We start from the raw sequence: 21,640 nt of genomic DNA, 5'->3' as shown, positions 1-21,640 counted from the left end.
TGGATTCACACTGAACAGGCCTTTCGGGCTAGATTATGTATTGATTGTGTCACTAATTATTAGAAAAGGAGGACAAATATCCAGGTGGTTTCTTGCTAAAACATACGAAGCAAGCCCTGGAGGCATAATTGAGTATGGCAGCCGCCTATATACCCCCTGACTGTACCTATATAGGAATCACAAAGAATCGTCTAGACGAGGCAGACAAAATCATGGATTGCACACTTAATGATAATTACGAGTACTATCTTTACTTAATGAACCAAATATAGTCAGTGTATGACTTCAGGCAAAATGTCTGAATCTGAAGTTTTAAAGATATTTCATCTATAATTAGAGGTATTTGCCCTGTATTCCAATATTGTCACAACGAGAGTTCAGTAGAGTTGTGAATATACGTTATACCAAAAATACCATGAATGCGCAGATCAGCGTATTCGGACAGTCTCAATGGAGGTTTCACTTCCAGTCATGCCTGACAGTTAATGAGTTCATTATATGAACGAATGAAAATCATTCGCTAGGTGAATTAAACATTGAGATTTGCGAAAACAAATCTTTAAAATTCCATTCAATACCTTCACATTTTCCATGGCAAGATTTTAGATTTTAAAATTCGCTTCGTTTTACTGTATTTGGCGGGAGCATTCGTTTAGCTTGGTTTCGGCATCCGGTTTGGCCCGCTACTAAAGTTTCAAAGCACTGGCAAAGTTTACTTTCAACCATGCGAAAAGGTATCGCATAACCATAGGAAGCAATATGAATAATAACAAACCTGTATAAAATCTTTATTTCCTTTCGCGCAGATCTCAATGTTCAGTGAAATGGTGATGCGCAGTAGGAGACCCCTTTGGCGCGTAACCTCAAACTCAAGCGGTTACAGATCAGTTGTCAGGTAAGAAGACCCAAATTGCAAATAATGCTCTTTAACCACTGTAAAATGAGAAATGTAGCTTTAAGAGATATTTAGATATTTACTAATCAATTAAAATCGCGATCTTTTTTACTAGAGGTTAGAATATGCCTTGGGTTCACGTCGTCACTGCTTTCATATTGTTGCAACAAAAAAACAAAGAATCATCGGCAAATATCTGCATTTCATTTCCTAAAATGGTGTACAAATTAAGTTTATCAAGCGCGGGACTGCAAAGCTAATTGAAATTTAATCAAAACTTTTGTTTCAAAAATGGTGTAAATTATCGAAACAATAGATACCTCAAGACCGCCACAACAATTGTTTTTTTTTTGTTGACCAGATCCTCTTTTTCTCCATTTGGCATTTGTATTGGAGAGTTTACCATAATACTATATACTCTCCCGTCTCCTCTTCTAAAATCTATGGTTTAACTATCAACAAGGTCACCAGATTTAGTGAAATTAAGAGAATATTTGAGCATGAATGCACAGAAAATTTATAATTTTAGAATCAATCACGTATTTCTTTAAAGTATATATTAATGATTGACAAAAACAACCACTCCGATAATCAGCGGCAAGAATATATTTGCGCAAGCCATGGACTATAGCTACCACGCCCCGCCAGGTATCGGTTTCTAATATTGACATTATGCTTTTCCCGCACGGTAAGGACCTTTTTGCATATTGATATCGTCATCCTACACGTCATCGTTATAATTAATACAAAATACAAGTCCAATACGCTACCTGGCAACCAGGCCATATAGAATCATAACAGATTGGAGCAAAATGAAATACAGACATTATTTCGCTGTTGTGCTAGTGATTATTGCAGTACTTACAGGTAAGGCCCCTATTTTTTGGTAAGATTGATATCAATACGGACAGAATCCTTTTGTCCACGATTTCCACCTGAGATCCCAGGCCTAGTAAGAAATACTCCCAAATGGGAATAAGGAATCATTCATGGTTAATGCATGGACTAGAGTCCATGGTAAATATCAGCGAAAACGAGATGAGGCTTTACGTTTATGAGTTCATGGTTGGCACAGAAGAAATCCTATGCCTGCATGCTGTATGAAAATTCGAACTCCCAAGCCTTGAGGACAAAGAGATTGGTACAAAGTGAATTTCTAAAACATCCTGCAGACACGAAGTCCCCATGCGACACAAAAAATGAATAGATTAGTAAAATTTGATCAGATCATTGATATTCTCTGAATTCATTGTTATTGTGTAGGTACGTGTAGTGGTGCAGTAGGAAATTGCTGGAATGGTCAAGGCAGCAAAGCTGTGAAGGCGCCATGTTTACCAATTGCTAATGGTGGATGTGCGGTACGTAACTACCACAGACTGTGGATGCGGCATTCCTCAGGGGGTAACACGCAATTCGCTACCGAAAGCCATTATACGAATTAGATATACAAAATGCTTCTATTTGGTGATGACAAAAAAATATTATATTCTTTAACCGTGCTTCCAAATTTTGAAACTCATCATTTTTTTCACTTTCTCGATGTTGTTATACCATAACGGAAACTGTATCTTGAATTATGCTTATAGGCAATGGTAGACAAAGCACAACTTTTCTTCAACTATTCTGCATGATTGTAGTAATCGCTAGTGGCATAATATTCCTCTTTTCTAATATTCAGAAAACGGAACCAGGAGATGCTAAATCGTGTCAACCTGCATTGATTTGCAATGGAAGTACAACGATCACAGCTGGTCAGCAAACTACTTTTTGTTGTTACACAGATTACTGCAATGCCGCAGGTTCAACTACAACATTCAGTTGGGCTAGTGCCTTTGGCTTTCTTGTGATCTTAACTGTTCAAAAACTCATGTCCTAAACTAAACATTCCAGTTTTTACTCGTTTTTCACTGATCATATTTATAGCAGCAGTATTCATATTTTTTGACGTTAACTTTCAATAACTTATAAACAGTACCGAATCTGGTGTGAACGCGAGGCCTTTGTGTTGATAGCTGGTTTACTGGAACCACCTCCGAAATTTGAAGAGAACTCAAATAAAAGTAAATCTTATTTTCTTTTATTCCCATCCGTGGAACGAATACGGTGCATAAATAAGCAAAACAAAAAAATGTTCACAATTTTTTCATCAAAATGGGAATCCTGGCTTGAATGATGAACAAAATTGAAAAACGTGACGTTCTTTTTAATTGCAGTGTGCAGAATTCGAACTTTCCAAGAATCATTTGTTTGTTATGTACATTGCCCTATCGACAGGTCCCTCTTCCTTCAAAAAGTGATTTTATCTCACTAAGGGAATTTAGCAAAAAATAATTTCCTCCGAAATGACAGTTGAATAGGTCTACCCCTTAAACCACCGAGCTATTAAAAAGGCCCCCAATCAAGCTCTATAAGCGCGGTATTCTGGGGATTTCGACACCACACAAGTACGGTACTTTGGAAGTGCCGTATCGATCGTATGTAGTGAATTCAGAGAAATACATGTAATAGTTGATGTCATTTGTTTTATTGTGTTTTATTGTGTACCAATGGTGGTGTTACAACTGCCAATTTATTTTCTCTTATTAAATTACCTGTTAAAGTACTGAAAATGTAATTCCATCAAACCATGGACTCTAATACGACTTCGTTTTAGAATCCATGATCAAACAGATACTATAAAAGTATCTGTTAATAGTAAATCCGATCGCTCAGGTGTAGCCCTTATTTTCCACCTGTTGTTTGCCCAGGGCCAGAAATAGGATATAACGGTCTCAGAGAGGCGCTTTGGTAGCAGGGACACATTAAAATCAATGTTCAAATACTTATATTGATGTATTCAGAGAAGTTTTCAAAGCATCTGTTGTACAACGACATACATTTTATATCCCACCGCAACGCACTATTATTCATTTATGCTTAATTCTTTCTATTGAATAAATGCTTAAGCCTAAAATGTGACTAGTTTATTATTTTTCCCTCGTTTATCTGTGACGCTGCGTTTGATAAAATGAAGCAGGTTCAATTCCTTTGATATCGCGTGGTTTCTGCCAGTTCTAAGGTTTCACCCTGTACATGGGGTACGGGGGCAATGTTAACTGAAATATCGCAAAGATTTCCATGTGAAGTAATTTCATTTCATTTATTCCTGAATTTTTTCAATTCCCTGAATCGAAATTTTTTTCGCAGTTCTTCATCTGGCAGCTGGAGCTGTCTACGGTTCAAAAGTACAGATACAGTTTGTGAATTGACGGATTTTTCACAAATCTAAATCGACGTACATATTTATTTCTCGTTCAGGTTCGTGTAAACAATCAAACAATATCATAATCCAACCAGCCTGAATTGGCAGACGAGGATGAAGTTAACTCCTGGTGGACTAATACAGCGAGAAATTACTATAAAAAACAGATTTATGTCCTGCCACATACATTTTCAGTTTCTGTGTTCATTTTTGTCGTGCAGTCCAAAGGTTTTCTAACACTGTTGTACCGCATTCGATACCATCACCATGGCAACCATAATGAGTAGTTTCATTTATGTTAATGAAAATTCTCGGGTGAGAAATGTAACTTGCGAGTTAACGTGTAAACAGATCGCATTTTTTAAAAAACCATTGACTCTCCCGTCTCCTCTTCTTAAGTTATATGGTTTGTCACAGTAAAATACCGCTAAATATCGGTTTCTAATATTGACATTATGCCTAACACAAATTTTTTCTCGCGTACGGCCTTTTATGCTAAATTATTTCGTCATCCCTGCGTCATCACACGCTCCATCTAAATTATAAGGCCGATATGGTCCCCGGGAAACAGGGCGTAGAATCAGTACAGATTGTAGTTTAAGGAGCAAAATGAAATACAATCTTTATTTCGCAGTTGTACCGGTGATCGTTGCAGTACTTGCAGGTAAGATCCTTTGATACAATATTTGGTAAGATTAGATATGAACAAAATCAGAGAAGTCATTTGTGATTTAATGTCCAGCGAAAACGAGATGAAGTTTTACGTCTAAGATTCTCTATCATTGGCTTAGAAAAATTGCTGCTGTACGTATAAAACTCGAAATAGAGCCTAGTGACTTGAAGGATGTTGATGCAGTGTGGATTTCTAGAATCTATATCCTGGACACAAGAAGCACCAACCAGTGACATGGCATAATTAATTTAATCAGATATACTGCATTCATCGTAGGTACGTGTAGTGGTGCAGTAAAAAATTGCTGGATTGGTCAAGGCAGGTACGCTAAGAAATTACCGTGTTTACCATTAGCTAATGGTGGATGTGGGGTACGTATCTCAGCTTGGCGGTCCTCAGGGGTGTACAACGCTATCGAAAGCCATTATACAATAAAACATGTATCTATACAAAATCATCATAATCTTGATAGTTGATAATGACGAAAAAATATTGCGTATATATACTCAGCCTACAGATCTCGAATCGTATCATTAGCCGCGACCAAACGAGCATTTTTGCCCGGAACAACTGTTCACATGGGTGCCAAATGGGCCCGAACATGTTTGGACCGGGCCAAACATGGCCCGACCAAAAACGTCGGACCAGGCCCGAGCCAAATTTTAGCACCAGACAAATGATTGCGTTTGAATTGCAACTGGCACCGGAAATGCCAATTGGCCCCGGCCAAATTGTCTCCATGTGATCGCGGCTATTGTTGCACTCTTCCAATGCCGTTACCAATAACGGAAACATTCTTTTAGGACGCAGCCAATTGTAGACAAAGCACAACAGATTTTCTTGCAGTAGCCTGATTGACGATAAAATCCCTAGGGGAATAAATATTCCTCTCTTCTAAAAATTCAGAAAACGGGACGTGGTAAAGGATGTCAACCTGCTTCTATTTGTGATGGACGTAAAAAAGTCACAGTTAGTGGTACAATTACTTATTGTTGTTACACTGATTACTGCAATGCCGCAGGTTCAACTAAAACAACCATTTGGGCTAGTGCCTGTGGCTTTCTTGTGATCTTAACTGTTCAAAAACTTATGTTCTCAAATATTCCAACGAAATAGCAACAGTTTCAGCAAGGAAATATCCAAGCGAGATCAATTTTTAGATAGCAACGAACGTGAATTCTTTTACGTAGAAAAGCCTACGCATCAAATTTACAGGATCTTATAGTTAGTCTTTTTATTGAAAGTTGCAACCAAGATGATATCATTAAAGTCAGTGTTCATTGATTATATATATAATAAGCTTTATATTGTCAATACTTTCTTATCAAATTCCGGGGGCCAGTTGCTCAAAGATTGGTTGGTTAACCAGGTTACCTCAAACCAATCGTTGAGCAACTGGTCCCTGACCGTTGAAGTTCTTATTTGAAAATAAAATTATATTTGTAAAGCCGATTTCTTCATCGCTGAGATGCAGGATTATTTTGTTTCGTTGTTTGTCCTGCTATAGGACTAGAAGTAGGATGAAGGTGTATCTGTCAGGGAGGTGACGGTAACCTGCCCTGAATTGAATCGTATCCAGATGAAATTCAGATGGTTGTCAAGTAAATATAATGTTTTCCAGGAGAATGTAACGCATTATCACATTTTGCAAGCTTGGCTGATCCTATCAGAAAAACAATATTCTTCTTTATTAGAGGAAACTGCAAATAAATCACTGGAATCCAACAGAAAACTGTAAGAATTCTATCATTCAAATTTGATGTATACAAATTTATTTTCACTTTTAATAAATATTTGACACTTAAAACATATAAAACGGATCTTCAGCCACGCCACAAATGAATGTCTTCAAGAACCACAGTTTAGTCGATTTGTTTATGGTCAGATAATTTATGGTCCAAAGCAATCAGCTGGCTAACCCCGGGGAACTTATTGAAACCTTTTGCTTTTCGAACGAAATAAGTTAGATATATTGTACAAGCTAGACGATTAAACGTGCTTAGCCCAGAATTATAAACCGTTTAACCATTAACGTTACTAACACGCATCAGAAAAGAGTCTTCCAATTGATAACACTGTATCGAAAGGAATATACTGGTAATCTCGACAATGGCCGAGGTGACTGTGGTTTTTGAAGTAGTCATTTTGATCGAACACATACCCCACACTCAGATTTATATGCGCTTAATTATTTCTATTGAATAAATGCTTAAGCCTAAAACGTGACTAGTTTCGATTTATTTTTTCTTCTTCGTTTTCTGAGAGACTTGCTGCGTTGATGGAGCAGGTTCATTTTCTTCTTTGATTTCGCGTGGTTTCTGCCAGGTCAAAGGTTTCACCCTGTACATCGGCCACGGTGGCAAAGTCAACTGAAACATAGGAGAGATTTCAATGTAGAGTAATTTACATACTGATTAGAATTTTGATGTCTTTGGTCCAATTTCATCCTAACTGCAAGATAGATTTAATTACAAATTGGATCCATAAAACTCTAATTAGAGTAAAGTGACCCCAATCATCTGGCTCTCTACGAGTTTAGTATAATTACACTAAGCACTTACTAAACATGACAAAGCAAATCCGGCCCCTAGAATGTAAACTGTTTGTGAGAACTGTTGACAGATGTAGCCCCATACAAAACCAACAACCTGAAATTCATAGAAAAATGACAAAGATCAACATGAGTCAAAAACGGATAAGACAAAAGTTTTCTTAAATGTCCCAAAAAGAACTCTGTTAGGCCAATGACAAAATGATTGATTTGTATGGAGTCAAAAAAGACGATTCAAACCCACTCACCGCAAAAAGTATAATTATGGTCTGAAATATTTTCTCAGCTTTCTTCTGACCTTCAAAATCCTGAAAATAATACAGCCATAACGTTTTAGGGTCGACAATATGGAAGCAGAATATCATTGCATCGTAGACATACTAATTTCGTTGGAATCGCAATAAATTTTGATTTGAATTTTTGTTGTACACGACGTACACGTACCATATGCGTGGGTAATTTTCGGATAGCATCAGGAACGTAGGGCATTATGAAATCCATGACGAAGCTTCTGAATATTTCGGCAACGGTTGTAAGGTTTACGAAGCGATATTCAGCCGATATGCAAGCTTTCGGGCTTTAAAACGATTAGTAGAGTCGACACGATAGGGACAGTCGGTAAACAAGGAAGTAAGTACACGGAACCTTCGGACGCTTGGCAGGACAATTCAATTCAACATTTAATCGTTCCGTACGTATACAAGAAAACGCATTAGTTACAAATATTGGCAATAAAGTAAACACAATATACATAATCATAGAAACAAATAAAACAATTAAACAGCATGCAATTTAAAATAAGTGAGAAAGAAAAAACAAACATTAAGGTACAATGTATAGGAAGGATCCCTCAATTCCTAAATTATGAAATCCTGAGTGATCGGGAAAATTAAAGTTCATAAGGCAGGACGTTCAGCTGTGGCATGCTGGTATTATCGATTTAGATATCTGATTTTGTAATGTTTCGACATGGATCAATAAAGTATGAATTGAATGGATTGAATTGCGGCAAGTGAGGATCCCAGGATTATCTCACAACATGGTGCAAGTTTAAAATTGAATTGAATTTGGGAATTTGTTGTTGGCCAGAAAAATAATCAAAAATCATGCACAAACTCATGCGAAGTAGAGCTTGCATCTCTAAGTCCTGGTTCCGAAAGTTGACGATTGAAAGTTCAACAGCAGTTGGAGTTGGTAAAACAGTCCCATCATCAGCAGCAGGTAATTTCATTAATTGATTGTGTGATCAATCGAGCGACTCAACTAACTCGAAAAATATGAATTGTATTTTCAAATCCCTTCATTTCTATGATTTTGTAGATGGCCTGGTATCAGAAACGGCAGAAAATATGCGACTGGATAAAGCAGTCGTCAACCCTCTGGCGCATGAGGATTTTTTCGAGGTGCAGAAGCTCGTCACCTTGAACGATTTATTCGCTTGTAAAGTGCACCTCGGTCACAAATACGGCACGCGAAATCCGTACATGCTGCCGTACATTTATGGCAATCGCCAGGACGTCGATATTATCGATTTAGATCAGACGCTGTCGTTGCTGAGAGACGCGTTGAATTTCGCGGCTCACGTCGCGTTTCGAGACGGAATCATTTTATTCCTCGGCCGCAATCGGCAAATGATGCCGTTAATCGAAAAAACGGCTCAAGAATGCGGCGAATACGCGCACTGTCGTTACTGGAGCGGGGGTACGTTTACGAACTCGACGAATCAGTTCGGTGCGATCACTCGATTGCCGGATTTATGCGTATTTCTCAGCACGTTGACCTCGGTGTTTCAACCGCATTCGGGGATCGTTTCGGCGGCGAAATTAAACATCCCGAGTATCGCGGTGCTCGACTCGAACTGCGACCCGCGTTACGTGACGTACCCGGTCCCCGGAAATGACGACACGCCGGTCGCCGTCGAACTTTACTGTCGATTGTTCAAGGAGGTTATTCTTCGCGCGAAGGCCAAGCGTAAAGAGTTATTAGAACTTGGATACGATCTTTGATCAGAAGAGATTTCGCCGATCTTTCATGTAGAAAAAATGTTTAATCGATAATGCAGAAAGATGTATTTAGTAACATTTGATGATAATGATGAAAATTATAAACACAATAACTTTCTTTAAGTATACAATGTGTTTTCATAAGATATTTTGGTTAGTTTTTATACCTAAAGCAAGTTTTAGTTATGGTATTGAATTTGACGGTTTGAGGTAAGGGCGGCCAAGATGTAAAGCTTCTAGATTTGACATCCCAGGGGTGGATCCAGACGGCAGTACAAGGTGCACAGCGTGCTCATCTTCCTGTGCCCTTTTCAAAATACGATGGAAATATTTTTCAGGGCACTTTTTCCACCCTAATACAACTAATAGAACAGTTATCCAGTTTTAGTTTTAGCTTATATACTCGTCAATGTCCCTCAAGTGCCTAGATATTGTACGTAAATGCACTGAAATTTCAAAATTATCCGGACCCTTGTGGCTAGGTGGATACTTAACTTTGTCAAAGTCTGCCCCAGGAACCACCCCTGTATCTCATTATTCTCACAAGGATCCAGGCTTTGTTCAGTTGTATATGCTAAGTAGAGAAATGAGGCCTAGCTTCAAATCAACCAAATGACGCACAATCACCTAATCACAGAATCTTGTGGCTGTCATCGGAATCACGAGTAGCTGTAAGAACTAGGCAAAATGTCTTGTTATCAATTTCCCAATTCACACATGTGAGGAAATGATTAACACATCATAACAAAGTATTTCTATAATTATCCTTTTAAAAAATCTCGTATTTATTCATCGTGTAAAATACATTGCACAGATTCTAGTCTGATTCTATTAATGAATTAAACAAAAAAATCAAACATTTTTCACATAATTTAATCATTTACATTGATTCAACAATAGACACCTATATAATAGTGAAGAATAATGAACTACAAAATATATTTTCGCTGTTTATCCTACAGTATCAAAACTTCCACTGTTTCTATTTATCTTGACGTGCAAATAACTTCATTGGTTTAATTATCATTGGCAATACATGTATTTATCATCGCTCCACTCCCTTGGAGCGGACCCAACATAGAGAGCAACAAAACTGACAAGAATAAGCACCATAATAGATTTTAAGTAGTAACCGATTCTGAAGTGAAAGAAAAATATTGAATTAGAACGTTTAATTAGTTAGAGTCGCAGTCTAAATCGTTACCTTCATATTATTTAAAACATAATTTACTGAATGAAAGTTGATTGTTGAGGGTGTTTGCCTAAACGGCTGCTAATAGGAGGTCCGAGTTCTTCTGCTGGGTACGACAACCGACTCTCTGGAGGCAGCGGACACATTTCGCGAGCTTTCTTCCTTAAACTGCGCAGTTGTTCGACCCGGGCATGAGCTTGCATCATTCTATCGTTGGCGTCCTTTAGTATTTTCGTTTCTAAAGCCTCACGAGCCACGGCGCTCTCGGCTTGCCGCGTCAACTGCCGATGTTCCAAGTATCGGTTGATGACGTCTTGTTGTTCCATTTCGATGTCGCGATTCGCTTGAACGCGATCGTTATTATCGTTCAGCGAATCCTCACGTCTCACCTGTCTGTCGTGTCTGGTGAGCGCGTTCGACACTGAAGTGTGCTGCGTACAGAAATCGCTAACGAAAGTATATTCGTTCAGTAGATTTTTCGCCATTTCTTTCACTTTATTTCGGATCTCGTGAGCTCGGTCGACGTCGTGGAGACGACGAACTTCTCGTTGTTCTAACAGTTCAACGACTCGCGCGTTCTCGCGTCGACGCTGCTTCAGGATATTCTGACGTTTTTCCTCCTGGTAGATTTTGATTCTCTGTTTGGCGGCGTCGCGGTCGTCTCGTCGATTCATTATCCGTTCCATCTTGATCGCTGTTCGTTCAGCGCGCGCGCGCTCCTTGTACGCGTTCTGAACCGCTTGCAAACACGAGAATCCCATCGTTCCTTGCGTTTTCGCGAAGAATCGATCGCCGTTGTTTTTCGCTTTTCGCGGAATAATCCTCGGTTTCGGTATCATTTGCTGTCTCCTGTGGTGTTCGTCCTCGGCATCTCGGATATCGTTCGCGACCTCTTGTCGCGATATTATCAACTCGGCCAGCGGATCGATACGATATATGATCGGTTTGTAGCCGCGTAAACGAAACTGAGTTTCAGGGATTTCCGTCTGCTCAACGGATTCATACAAAGCGAATTTCATCCTCGTCTCGGGAGGAGTCGAAGATGCCGATATTACTGGCGCGAACGATTGTTTCGTCCTTTGAATGATTTTATCTTGGCATTTACTTGTAGCAGTTTTATCGTGTAGTATTGGCTTGGTTTCTTTCCTCTGTCGGCGTGGGGTCAGATATGCTATTGCCGGAAGAGCGTCCGGTCTTTCAGACATTTGCGACTCGAAAACTTGCGCGTCGTTCTGAAGAGTTTGTAAAGTACTGGTCTGTAGTTTGCTCAAGTTGATATGTAATGATTTGTATCGGGATGATGGTTTTGAGCCGGCCGATCGAACGTAACCTAATTCAGGTGTCGGTCGTGGTTCTCCCTGGAAAAACAAAACGTAGGAATTGATATCTATGTCTTGAAACATTACGAAATAAGTTGATCAACTGAAATCAGATCACATCTATAGAGTATCCCACAGAAATAAGGAAGAAATTATATCAAGTCCGAAAATCTTTCCTACAGCTAGTAGTTTAATCGACGTTTCGACTAGTTATCGGCATTATTCCTGAACATGACTATTAATAGAATGTAGTCAAAAGGTCGAATGAACTACTAGGGAAGATTTTCGGACTCGATATTATTTTTTCGTTGTTATCAACAAGAGGTTCCCTATAGATTATCGTCAACCCTGTGTTTTATTAATAGTTTTCACTCACGTCTCCTTGTAATTGTTTTTCGCTAAGCGCTGGCGTTGAACTCGGGCGGACTGTCTCTTCTGCTAGCGGTGAATCTAGAGTGAGATTTTCTGGTTCATTCTTTAATATTTTCGGTTCTCCTTCGCAATTCACAGGCGATGAACTCGGCGGGGGAGGAATTCTTTCCGATCGCGCGGTTAACTGAGGTAGACCCTTGTAGTCTCGCCACTTTCTCTGGATAATGATCGCAGCCCTGATAGAGAAAAAAATTTCTATAGATTACAATAATAAGAAGCCGGACTATTTGAGATGAATGTTCAAGGTAATCAAGATTAAGATCAAATTCTCAAACTGAAATGTAATGTTAGATCGAAGTTTGTGATTTACTGTAAGTTGAATTGGATAATCAAGATTTGAAGAAATACTTACCAAACTCTAGTGTCCTGAACTAGTTTATAGCGCTTTCTAGTTAGATATCCTCTGATATAGCGCTGTATTATAAGAACTGGTGAGTGACGTGCCATTATCAGATTGATTTCACTGATCAAATGTTGTATGATTGTCAAGTGTTCTACGTAAGTCGAATCCTACGGAATGACGAAACAAAAGAATAAGTTAGACACAGCAGAGGCTGGACATGGTGCAGAGAATGGGGGAAAGACATCCTGACATTTCCGAGAGGATGAATGTGAAATTTGAGGGTTTTAACAATCTCTAGCTTGGTGAAAAGGCAGGGATTAGACACGAGAAATTCTTATTACTGTAAAACTTCATAAAGTCATAATGGTGTAGTCCCACCTATGAATGACTAAAGCAAGTTCGACTCTCCGCGATAAACTCAATGCAGATTACGTAACATACCTTTGGTATCGCGGGTGATAAATTAATATAGAAAGCCGGATGCATCGTTGAAAACCTTCCGCCGAACGCCGATTCTTCGATGATCTCCTCGTCGGAAATGACGAAATTATCCAGCGCTTTCAACGACCAAATACTGTTAACGACGTGATGTCGATAGTTCTTCTTTAAACTGAGCGGCGTATCGTGTAGCGTTAACAACGACAGGCGACGAGTAGCGCCGAGATAATGAATGTTTTCGATACGTCCGATCGGATTGTCGTGCAGGTAAAGTATCTTCAAGTGTTTCAGCCCGGACCAAAAAGCTATACTCGGAACGAAGGCGATCTGTAGAAGATAATAGATGTGCATGGAATTGGTGAGTAAACAAGCGATTAAGGGGAATGAGCATTGGATAGGGTCAGGGCCCAGTTTCACAAAAGAGTTTAACTCAAATTTTTGGTGTAATCGCTATTGGTTACTTCATGTTTTCAATGAGGACAACAATTCAAACTTAACCGTTTTAAGCTTTAACTTATTCGTGAAACTGGGCCCAGGTTAGGCTGCTCTAAAGAAAGTTATTAAATCCTTGTCATCTTAAGGGCGGTAATATCACTGAATTCCCCACCGCCATTTTCTTAGAGGCTTCTTCTTCTTTAGAGTAATGTGGAGGACCCGTAGTTGGGCATTGTCCCACAGCGCCTTTTTTTTTTTTTTTAATCAGTGAGTCGACGAACACTGATATGTGTCCTGCCTGAATGCATGGTTTCACTAGGATTCGAACCCTCAACCTCTCGGTTGTGAGTCAAACACCTTATCCACCATGCCACAGGACAGGCACCAAATTCATATCTTAGCCTTTTTGAAAATTTTGAAAAATCTCACCCTAGTGTGCTGAATAACGGGATTACCACCATAGTGCGTCTACACCGCGGTGCAGTGTATTGTTAGTTACTAGTAGGTCTATTACACTACGTTTGACAGGTGCTGCTTTCTTTCAATAGAGATAGAAATTAATTACTGATAACATCAATACACCGCTGTGCGGTGTACGAGCAAAATCCATCATCGATTCATACACCGCACTGCGGTGTAGACGCACTGAAAGGGTTAAGAGCAGTAGTATCACTGGGCCCAGTTTCACGAAAAGGTTTAACTCTTAAATCGATTTAATTCCTTCATTAATTCAGTTTATCTTAAATCGATTTAGGCCTTAATCCTTTTTGTGAAACTGGGCCCTGAATTCCCCACCGCCATTTTCTTAGAGGCACAAAATTCATATCTTTGCCTTTTTGCCGTCAATCTCCAACTCACCTGATTACCATGTAGATCTAGTTTGATGAGTTGCCGACACGTCCCGAGAGCGTCGAATCTGGTGATGTAATTATTACTTAAATCGCATATCCTCAAACGCATGCATACGCTTATATCGCCGAGATGACGGAGATGTACGCCATCGAGTTGAACATATCTGATATAATGAATATCGCGGATGTCGACCGAACGAACGGACTCGCCAAATCTTTCCAACAGAAAATCGACGTCCGGCTTGAAGAAATATCCGTGTTTTTCCGCCTGTCTGATGGCATCGTATTCTCGTTGTTTATAATATTTGCTTTGAGTCGATTGTGTTTGATTATTTCCTGCGTCCTGTAGACGAGCAAATTTCGACCAGTCCGGAATGCTCACCATTTTCAGCTCTTTATTAATTTCAGCCTATCCTAGTTTTGTCTACAACCTGTGTGGAAATTAAATCATTGAAATTGACAGGAAAATTTTTTGAACCCGATATCTGTGACACCATTTTAACAAAAACAGTTTTCATATATGGCATCCAGGATACTGAGTCAAAAATTCTTGCACCAAGCCGAGGTCCCTCTCTGCTCCTGTATGGTGGCTATGAAATAAACAAATTTGAAACGATGAAATCTTAATTTAAGATAAAAAATGCCAACAAATAATCTATTATAAATATAATTACATCATAATTGACATTTCATTCGATTCAGCCTGCAAGTATTAAATTTAACAAAATATAGGCCGAACGAGGATGATTCCAAAAGTAAATTTTATACATTTCTTATCAACAACAAGTAATGATAATCAATCATATTTATCAAATTAGTTCATTTATTCACATTTTTTTATTCCTCTTTGCTTTCCTTCTTGACAGGTGGCGGCCATATTGTTGTTCAGTTGTCATGGTAACGATCACGATTCGTATTCCGCATCCGTGTGCCCGGTTCCGGGTGTCCGTCCGTGCCGTGTTCCGATGACAAGACAACGATTTCCGGGTTGTCAAAAATTTATTTTCATGAAATTTTGATGCCTGTTTTGCTGAGATTCCTGTATCAAACGCCCACCCAGGTTAAATATTGAATTTAGAAAATGATTCACAGTTTATTTCTTATCAATAATTCTGGGTAAGTAACCGAATCATTAGATTATTGGTACTAATTTAATGAAATTCGGTCGGAGGAGCTCGGCCTATTTTTGAAGTTTGGGCCCCTGGCCCTACCCTAGTCAGTAACCTGTCTGTGGTTTAGTTTCACGATCGGATATTTTCACAAACCACAGTCAGGAATGGGAAGGTCATTTTTGTATGAAATCTTCGTCAGCCAATTTGACTGACGAGTAATTTGCCTGGCATTTCATTGTCTCTTAAGATATCCGTCAAATTTTTGTTATAATCGACACACAACAGATTCGTAGTTTGTCTGATACCTATAACACCTCACCTGACGATCTTAATCCATGTGCAAATCGGCCGTAAAGTGAGAGTAAATTTCCGTAGAGTCAACAGCTGCCATTTTGAAAATTACTGGAGGTGCTGGCACCTGTGGACTGAGGCCAGGACTACAGCACAAACTAACGAAGCGAAACGACGAAATTGAAAAATATTAAGAAATCAACACTTATTCACATTTTTCTTTTACCAGAATTTATTATTTCATTATTTATAATGGAAAACACGAAGATTTGAAATATAGGTTGGAAAACCATCAAAAGTAAAAATTGTCGTTTCGTCTTGAAAGTTTTATCTAAATCCTTGTAGGTCCCCTTGTCTTATCATGCCACATGTGCAATACAGAGAAATGGCGGCCAATGGCGAAATTTGTAAGGAAATTAATTAATTTCTCAATATAATGTTGATTAATCACTCGAAACATACATAGAATTGGATTATTTCGAAAGGTACCTGTGTTAGTTTGTGAATTAAGCCATTTATTGTGGACTGAAGTGGATAGAAAGTATATTTTTGAAGTGTTACTTTTTTCAACCGTGTTTTGGTCCTTGTCATCCCTAACGTTGGTATAAGCCCATCCGATTATAAAAAGCTTACCACCAACGATTAGGTAACTAACTAGCCCTACCCTGGACCTGGTGAATCACAGGAGTTTGTTGATGGACTTGAATTTTTCTTCCTGGTTATCTTGCATTGGAGTTTTTGGTTTATGTATAAATAATAATCTGTTAATTCACCAAATACAAGCCCCTGTGGTCTGTGAAAATGTTGAAACCGCTGCAGTGATGACGTAACTTATTGCCTCATTTTAAGCCGATAATGAAAAAGAATGTGCTGTTTTTTTCAGGGATGTTTTCCTTGAGAAGCATTGGAAGAGTGTCATACATCGATCAATATGTGATTACTTTTTTGAGGCACAGAATAAGGTATATAGCGCCTATAGCTTACATTAACATAGCTTACTCTGACTGAAATAAAAGAAGGCCTACATGAAAAATAAAAGACTATTTCGGTATTTGATTTAATTTTGAGCTAATTCCTGTATTATGTTTAATGCCGGTCAATTTTAAAAGGGAGGAATCGAGGTAGTTACAATTTGAACGCTCGGCTTAATTCACCCAACCCTGGAAGTGGTTGGATCCACTGTGCTCTATAATGCTCTATGATTCTGGTGAACCCAACCATCCGGATTATCTTTATTTCAATTGGCAGACCCGACTTTGTCAGCTGTTTTTGAACTACGATATTTTGGCTTACAACATTTTGATGATTAATCCACATGGACCTATCATGACATTTTTAATATCTGAAAATCATTATTCCTTCATCCATGTAACCAAAAGTACTTCTACCTCCCTTAAAACTCCCACGCAACAATTTATTACTATCTTTGAAGGGTTGTATTGTTTTTTATTAGTTTGGTGATGGTTCTGTTTTTAGATGGTGCAGCCGGCCTCGTTCCCCTGTTGTGTCTTAATGAGATTAATCTTACTCTGATTTGTGAAACTGAGTTCGCAGTAGTTGTTTTAAAGTTTCTGTTAAATATTTTGATTATAGGCTGCTTGCAATGATGATGTTCCACCAGTGATTGCTACTCCACATCATTATTTGATCAATATCCACAGGAACCACATGTTTGTAGTGGCCGTCGTCACAACAGAAGGTAAAATACGTAAAAACACTGTTCAAGTATAGATAACTTGATGCTGAACTGTAGGCCTATCCAACTGGAGCAATCTGCATCGCTTTCAGCTGTCAGGCTACGATGTCAGGGTCCCTACGACTCCTTGATTCCTAAAAACTCCTTCTAAATGGAAAACGGTTTCAAAGGTTCTTGAAACTCCTTTGATTTGAGAAAAATGCCAAAAACTCCTCAATTTCTAGAAATAGGCAATTAGAAATTCTTGTCTAGTTTGTAATTGTACAGTAGACTACAGTTTGGACCAGGATTTTTTTTTCACCTAATTAGATGGTAACCAAATTAGAAATAAAGTTTAGTAGTGTAAAGTTTGCTTACGAAACCATCAAATTTACAGTTTACCGAAATAAACAGTACTGATTTAGGAGGAGTGTACTGTAATTGGGATATATAAAAGTGATGCATACACTTCCTCAAAATTTGAAATTTACTTCTTTAAAACTCCTTGAAAACTCCACATATATCCAGGAATGACTGATCTGTAGGGACTCGCTGCGTTGTGAACATTTCTGATCTTTCGCAGAATTGTCAGAGTAGATCTTCTATAATTTCAATTTCAATTTATTCAGCATGAATCCAAAGTATAAGATTGTGAATGAAGGAAAACAACAATAACAACAAACAGACAAAACACAAAAAGATGTGCAATAAAAGAAAAATTATAAAAGGAGAGAGAGAGAAGTAATGCAATGTCTAACATACACATACAATATTATTATATGAATTTTCAGTTCCTCCGTTGTTCGTCATCGAGTTTCTACATCGAGTTATGGATATTTTGGAAGACTATTTCGAAGAAGCGACCGAATCGGTGATCAAAGAAAACTACGTCATCGTCTACGAAATCTTGGACGAGATGTTGGACAACGGTTTCCCGTTGGCGACCGAATCGAACATTCTCAAAGAACTGATCAAACCACCGAATTTACTGCGACAAATCGCTAGCACTGTCACTGGAAAATCAAATAAGTACGCGAAGAAAGAGAAATATTATTCAGTCAAACTCGTTGCAACCATCATTATGACTTGTATTTAACACTTATTGAATTGATCTTGATGTACAAAATTGGTATGAAGAGAATAGAGATGGCTTAAAAGTGATTTTATTAGGGGGATAATAGCTTTTTTGTGAACTATCAATTTGACAAATTTCATGCATGATTTTGTGAAATCAAAGAATAATTTCTCTTGAAAAGTGAATTTGACAGAAACTCTGCGGATTTTTTTAATCTCTTGGTATATTAATGACTTAACCAAGTTTGATTGTATCAAGAGGTGCATTTGTTCAGAGCAAATTGGTTTCCCGAATGAAGTACCCGGTGAACTGACTCAAGATAGCGACAGGTTCAAACATAGAGAGATTACATCTGCCATCTCAACCAAAAATCAAAATCGTTGCATATGTTATTACCATGCATAAACAGGTTTCAGTAACTTCTAAACTAACTAAACCAAAACCTAATCGGTTTATTCTGGCAAATGTACCTGATGTTTTACTTCAGAAATGACATGATATTTTCTTTGTCGATAGTTTCAGTTTTGTAGATGTGTTTATGCTATTTTCTCTGATTCAGCGTCAGCGCTACGTTGCCCACTGGTCAATTGTCTAACGTACCGTGGAGACGAACGGGAGTCAAATATACGAATAACGAGGCGTATTTCGACGTCATCGAAGAAATCGATGCCATCATCGACAAATCGGGATCGACCGTTTGCGCCGAAATTCAAGGCTATGTCAGTATCGAAACCGAGAACTTCACAAACCAAATTAACCGTAACTCGAAGTGAATATTGTCGTTACATTACTATGTTTGTAGATTGATTGTCTGATCAAATTGACCGGAATGCCCGATTTGACGCTTTCGTTTATGAATCCGCGGCTTCTCGACGACGTTAGTTTTCATCCGTGCGTGCGATTCAAAAGATGGGAGGTACGAATAAAACGTGATTGACAGTTCGGACGATTTTGTTGGCGTATACTTGTAAATAATCATTTTTGAGCATCTGTTGAGTTATAATATGTTTTGATTTCTGTCGATTTTTACAGAATGAAAAGATTTTGTCATTTGTTCCTCCTGATGGTAATTTCAGGCTGATCTCGTATCATATAGGAGCGCAGAAGTAAGTGCCGAAATATGATCCAGTCAATCGATGATGGTTTATATTTATCCATTTTGTAAAAGCGACGTTCGATGTTCTTCTGCTATTTTAGTTTAGTGGCAATTCCTGTTTACTTACGTCATACGATACAGTTCCGCGAAGGCAGCGGCGGCCGATTAGATATTACTGTCGGACCAAAACAAACGATGGGAAAAACGGTGAGTCGAAAGTCGGGGCAGTTGAGCGGTAAAATGAAAAAAGGCAAAAACTTATGTAAAAGAACTAAAAATAATGATATCTTGTTTCTCCTAATCAGTGGGGTCATTTTGTAAACTGCGATGAAATTTGTAATCAGTTCATTTCTATATATAACAACCGGGTCTGTTATGGTTACCTTGATCATGATTTAAAAAAAGTTGTGTACAGGGTATATATATATATATATATATATAGATGGCCGGCCAGGTCAACTTCTAAGCTCACCAGAAATGAGAAACAAGAACTGTGCATGGTATATAGTAGGTCGGTAAAATTCTTTTCGGTTTTTTCCGTCAGGTTGAGAAAGTTGTAATAGAGATTCCATTTCCGAAACCAGTATTGAACGTCACGTTAACGCCTACGCAAGGAAAATACTCATTCGATCCCGTTTCAAAAATCATGACGTGGGACGTCGGCAAAATCGAAGTCTCCAAACTACCGAGTATTCGCGGAAGTGTAAGTATTTTGAGACAGGCCTCTGAATGATGGTTATTGAATGCAATGATTCAGAGTGGCTACTTCACCTGAAAATCAGGGAATTTTGCAGAAAAGCTAAAAATCAGGGAAAGTTCAGCGAGATAGTAAGATCGCAGGTAAAATCAAACAGTTTCCGTCTATGTCTTACACGTTTGCCTGTGTTAATTGATTGGATTGTTGGCAGATCAAGTCAGGAAAAACAAGTCAGGGAATAGTCGGGGGGTAAAGCGAGTCAAATAGAGAAGCCACCCTGATAGTTGAATTTTGTTTGAAATTATTACTTATTCTTTTGGTTATAGATAAGTCTTCAAAGCGGATGTCCAGTGCCAGAATCAAATCCAGCAATAACGGTAGGACAAAATTCTATTTTTCGTAGTCTTGCTTGTTGATGGGTTCCTGATAATTGAATGATGTCTTTTAAATGTTTTATCCTTAATTTCAGGTGCGATTTCAGATAGCTCAGTTAGCAGTATCCGGAATCAAGGTCAATAGATTAGACATGTACGGAGAAGTAAGTTCTAAAATTCTGCTATACTCGTCTTTCTGGGCCACATTTCAGTAGCCAGTTCAATTCTCAGTTCAATTTGCTTTTCTTGCAGAAGTACAAACCATTTAAGGGCGTAAAATACGTAACGAAAGCCGGGAAATTTCAAGTAAGAACGTGAGACTCCGTGTACTACTGACTGTATAGCGAAGCATTATCTTTACAACTGCTAGTCAACTGGGATGTCGTGTGGACAACTCTTCAACTAATTCCATCATTGCTGTCCATCATTTTTGCGTTGAATGAATTGAATCAATCTTCGTGTAGTAGCGCGATAAAATAAAGTTCGACATAAATTCGTACTCGACATTTTAAATGAAGATAAAATATGTATCGGTTTAAAGTTGCCCTGTAATCAAAAGGATGTGGACTATTAATATATCAATATGTACCGGTTATAAACATTTATTGTAAGTTAGTTTCATGAAAATTATATGGAAATGGTCCAATATTTCGGATGTTGTCAAGAAAATCCCATTCCTTCAATTTTGTGGAATTCGTCGACATTAAAATGAACAATGTTAAATATTTTATTGTACATTGTGTGACGTGCGTGTGTGTACATTGTATGTATTCATCATTATTATGTAAATAAATTCAATATAAATAATTAGACATAAATGTTTTTGTTATCTCGCAAAAAATTGTGGACTTGCCCCTCTACAAGAGAGCAATCACCTTATTAAACACTGATTTTCTTCCCTGCAGACAGTGAAAGTGCAATGCAGGCCTGTATTTAGGGGTTAAAAC

The 21,640-nt window shown here is 38.3% G+C and overlaps 5 protein-coding genes and 1 long non-coding RNA gene across 6 annotated transcripts; 4 read left to right on the top strand and 2 right to left on the bottom strand.

The window, feature by feature from the left end:
* Positions 1-1,627: 1,627 nt before the first annotated feature.
* On the top strand, positions 1,628-3,837 carry LOC141914519 (uncharacterized). Its single transcript, XM_074805742.1, has 3 exons — positions 1,628-1,762; positions 2,159-2,253; positions 2,574-3,837. Exons 1-3 carry the CDS (start codon positions 1,708-1,710, stop codon positions 2,769-2,771), a joined length of 348 nt encoding a protein of 115 aa, XP_074661843.1. The 5' UTR covers positions 1,628-1,707; the 3' UTR covers positions 2,772-3,837.
* An 860-nt stretch (positions 3,838-4,697) lies between these two features.
* LOC141914522 (uncharacterized) lies at positions 4,698-6,061 on the top strand. Its single transcript, XR_012620844.1, has 3 exons — positions 4,698-4,800; positions 5,086-5,180; positions 5,716-6,061. It is a non-coding gene; the product is annotated as an uncharacterized LOC141914522 (long non-coding RNA).
* A 497-nt stretch (positions 6,062-6,558) lies between these two features.
* LOC141914514 (signal peptidase complex subunit 1-like) lies at positions 6,559-8,002 on the bottom strand. The gene is made up of 4 exons (XM_074805736.1): positions 7,805-8,002; positions 7,609-7,668; positions 7,371-7,457; positions 6,559-7,178 (listed from the first exon to the last, which is right to left on the bottom strand). Exons 1-4 carry the CDS (start codon positions 7,859-7,861, stop codon positions 7,047-7,049), a joined length of 336 nt encoding a protein of 111 aa, XP_074661837.1. The 5' UTR covers positions 7,862-8,002; the 3' UTR covers positions 6,559-7,046.
* Positions 8,003-8,414: 412 nt separating this feature from the next.
* Positions 8,415-9,501, top strand: LOC141914518 (small ribosomal subunit protein uS2m-like). The gene is made up of 2 exons (XM_074805741.1): positions 8,415-8,581; positions 8,681-9,501. Exons 1-2 carry the CDS (start codon positions 8,467-8,469, stop codon positions 9,364-9,366), a joined length of 801 nt encoding a protein of 266 aa, XP_074661842.1. The 5' UTR covers positions 8,415-8,466; the 3' UTR covers positions 9,367-9,501.
* A 623-nt stretch (positions 9,502-10,124) lies between these two features.
* Positions 10,125-15,253, bottom strand: LOC141914513 (uncharacterized). Its single transcript, XM_074805735.1, has 6 exons — positions 15,205-15,253; positions 14,381-14,804; positions 13,091-13,414; positions 12,659-12,816; positions 12,251-12,482; positions 10,125-11,913 (listed from the first exon to the last, which is right to left on the bottom strand). Exons 2-6 carry the CDS (start codon positions 14,756-14,758, stop codon positions 10,591-10,593), a joined length of 2,415 nt encoding a protein of 804 aa, XP_074661836.1. The 5' UTR covers positions 14,759-14,804; positions 15,205-15,253; the 3' UTR covers positions 10,125-10,590.
* An 82-nt stretch (positions 15,254-15,335) lies between these two features.
* LOC141914510 (AP-3 complex subunit mu-1-like) lies at positions 15,336-21,477 on the top strand. The gene is made up of 12 exons (XM_074805733.1): positions 15,336-15,489; positions 16,660-16,738; positions 17,370-17,475; positions 18,243-18,480; positions 19,086-19,245; positions 19,329-19,442; positions 19,559-19,632; positions 19,724-19,829; positions 20,167-20,325; positions 20,646-20,696; positions 20,789-20,857; positions 20,946-21,477. Exons 1-12 carry the CDS (start codon positions 15,455-15,457, stop codon positions 21,009-21,011), a joined length of 1,257 nt encoding a protein of 418 aa, XP_074661834.1. The 5' UTR covers positions 15,336-15,454; the 3' UTR covers positions 21,012-21,477.
* Positions 21,478-21,640: the final 163 nt, after the last annotated feature.

Source organism: Tubulanus polymorphus, unplaced genomic scaffold (genome assembly GCF_964204645.1).
Source record: "Tubulanus polymorphus unplaced genomic scaffold, tnTubPoly1.2 scaffold_37, whole genome shotgun sequence".
NCBI classification, from domain to species: Eukaryota; Metazoa; Nemertea; class Palaeonemertea; order Tubulaniformes; family Tubulanidae; genus Tubulanus; species Tubulanus polymorphus.
Note: the sequence above shows the minus strand (reverse complement) of the source record. Positions and strands in the feature narration are given on the sequence as shown.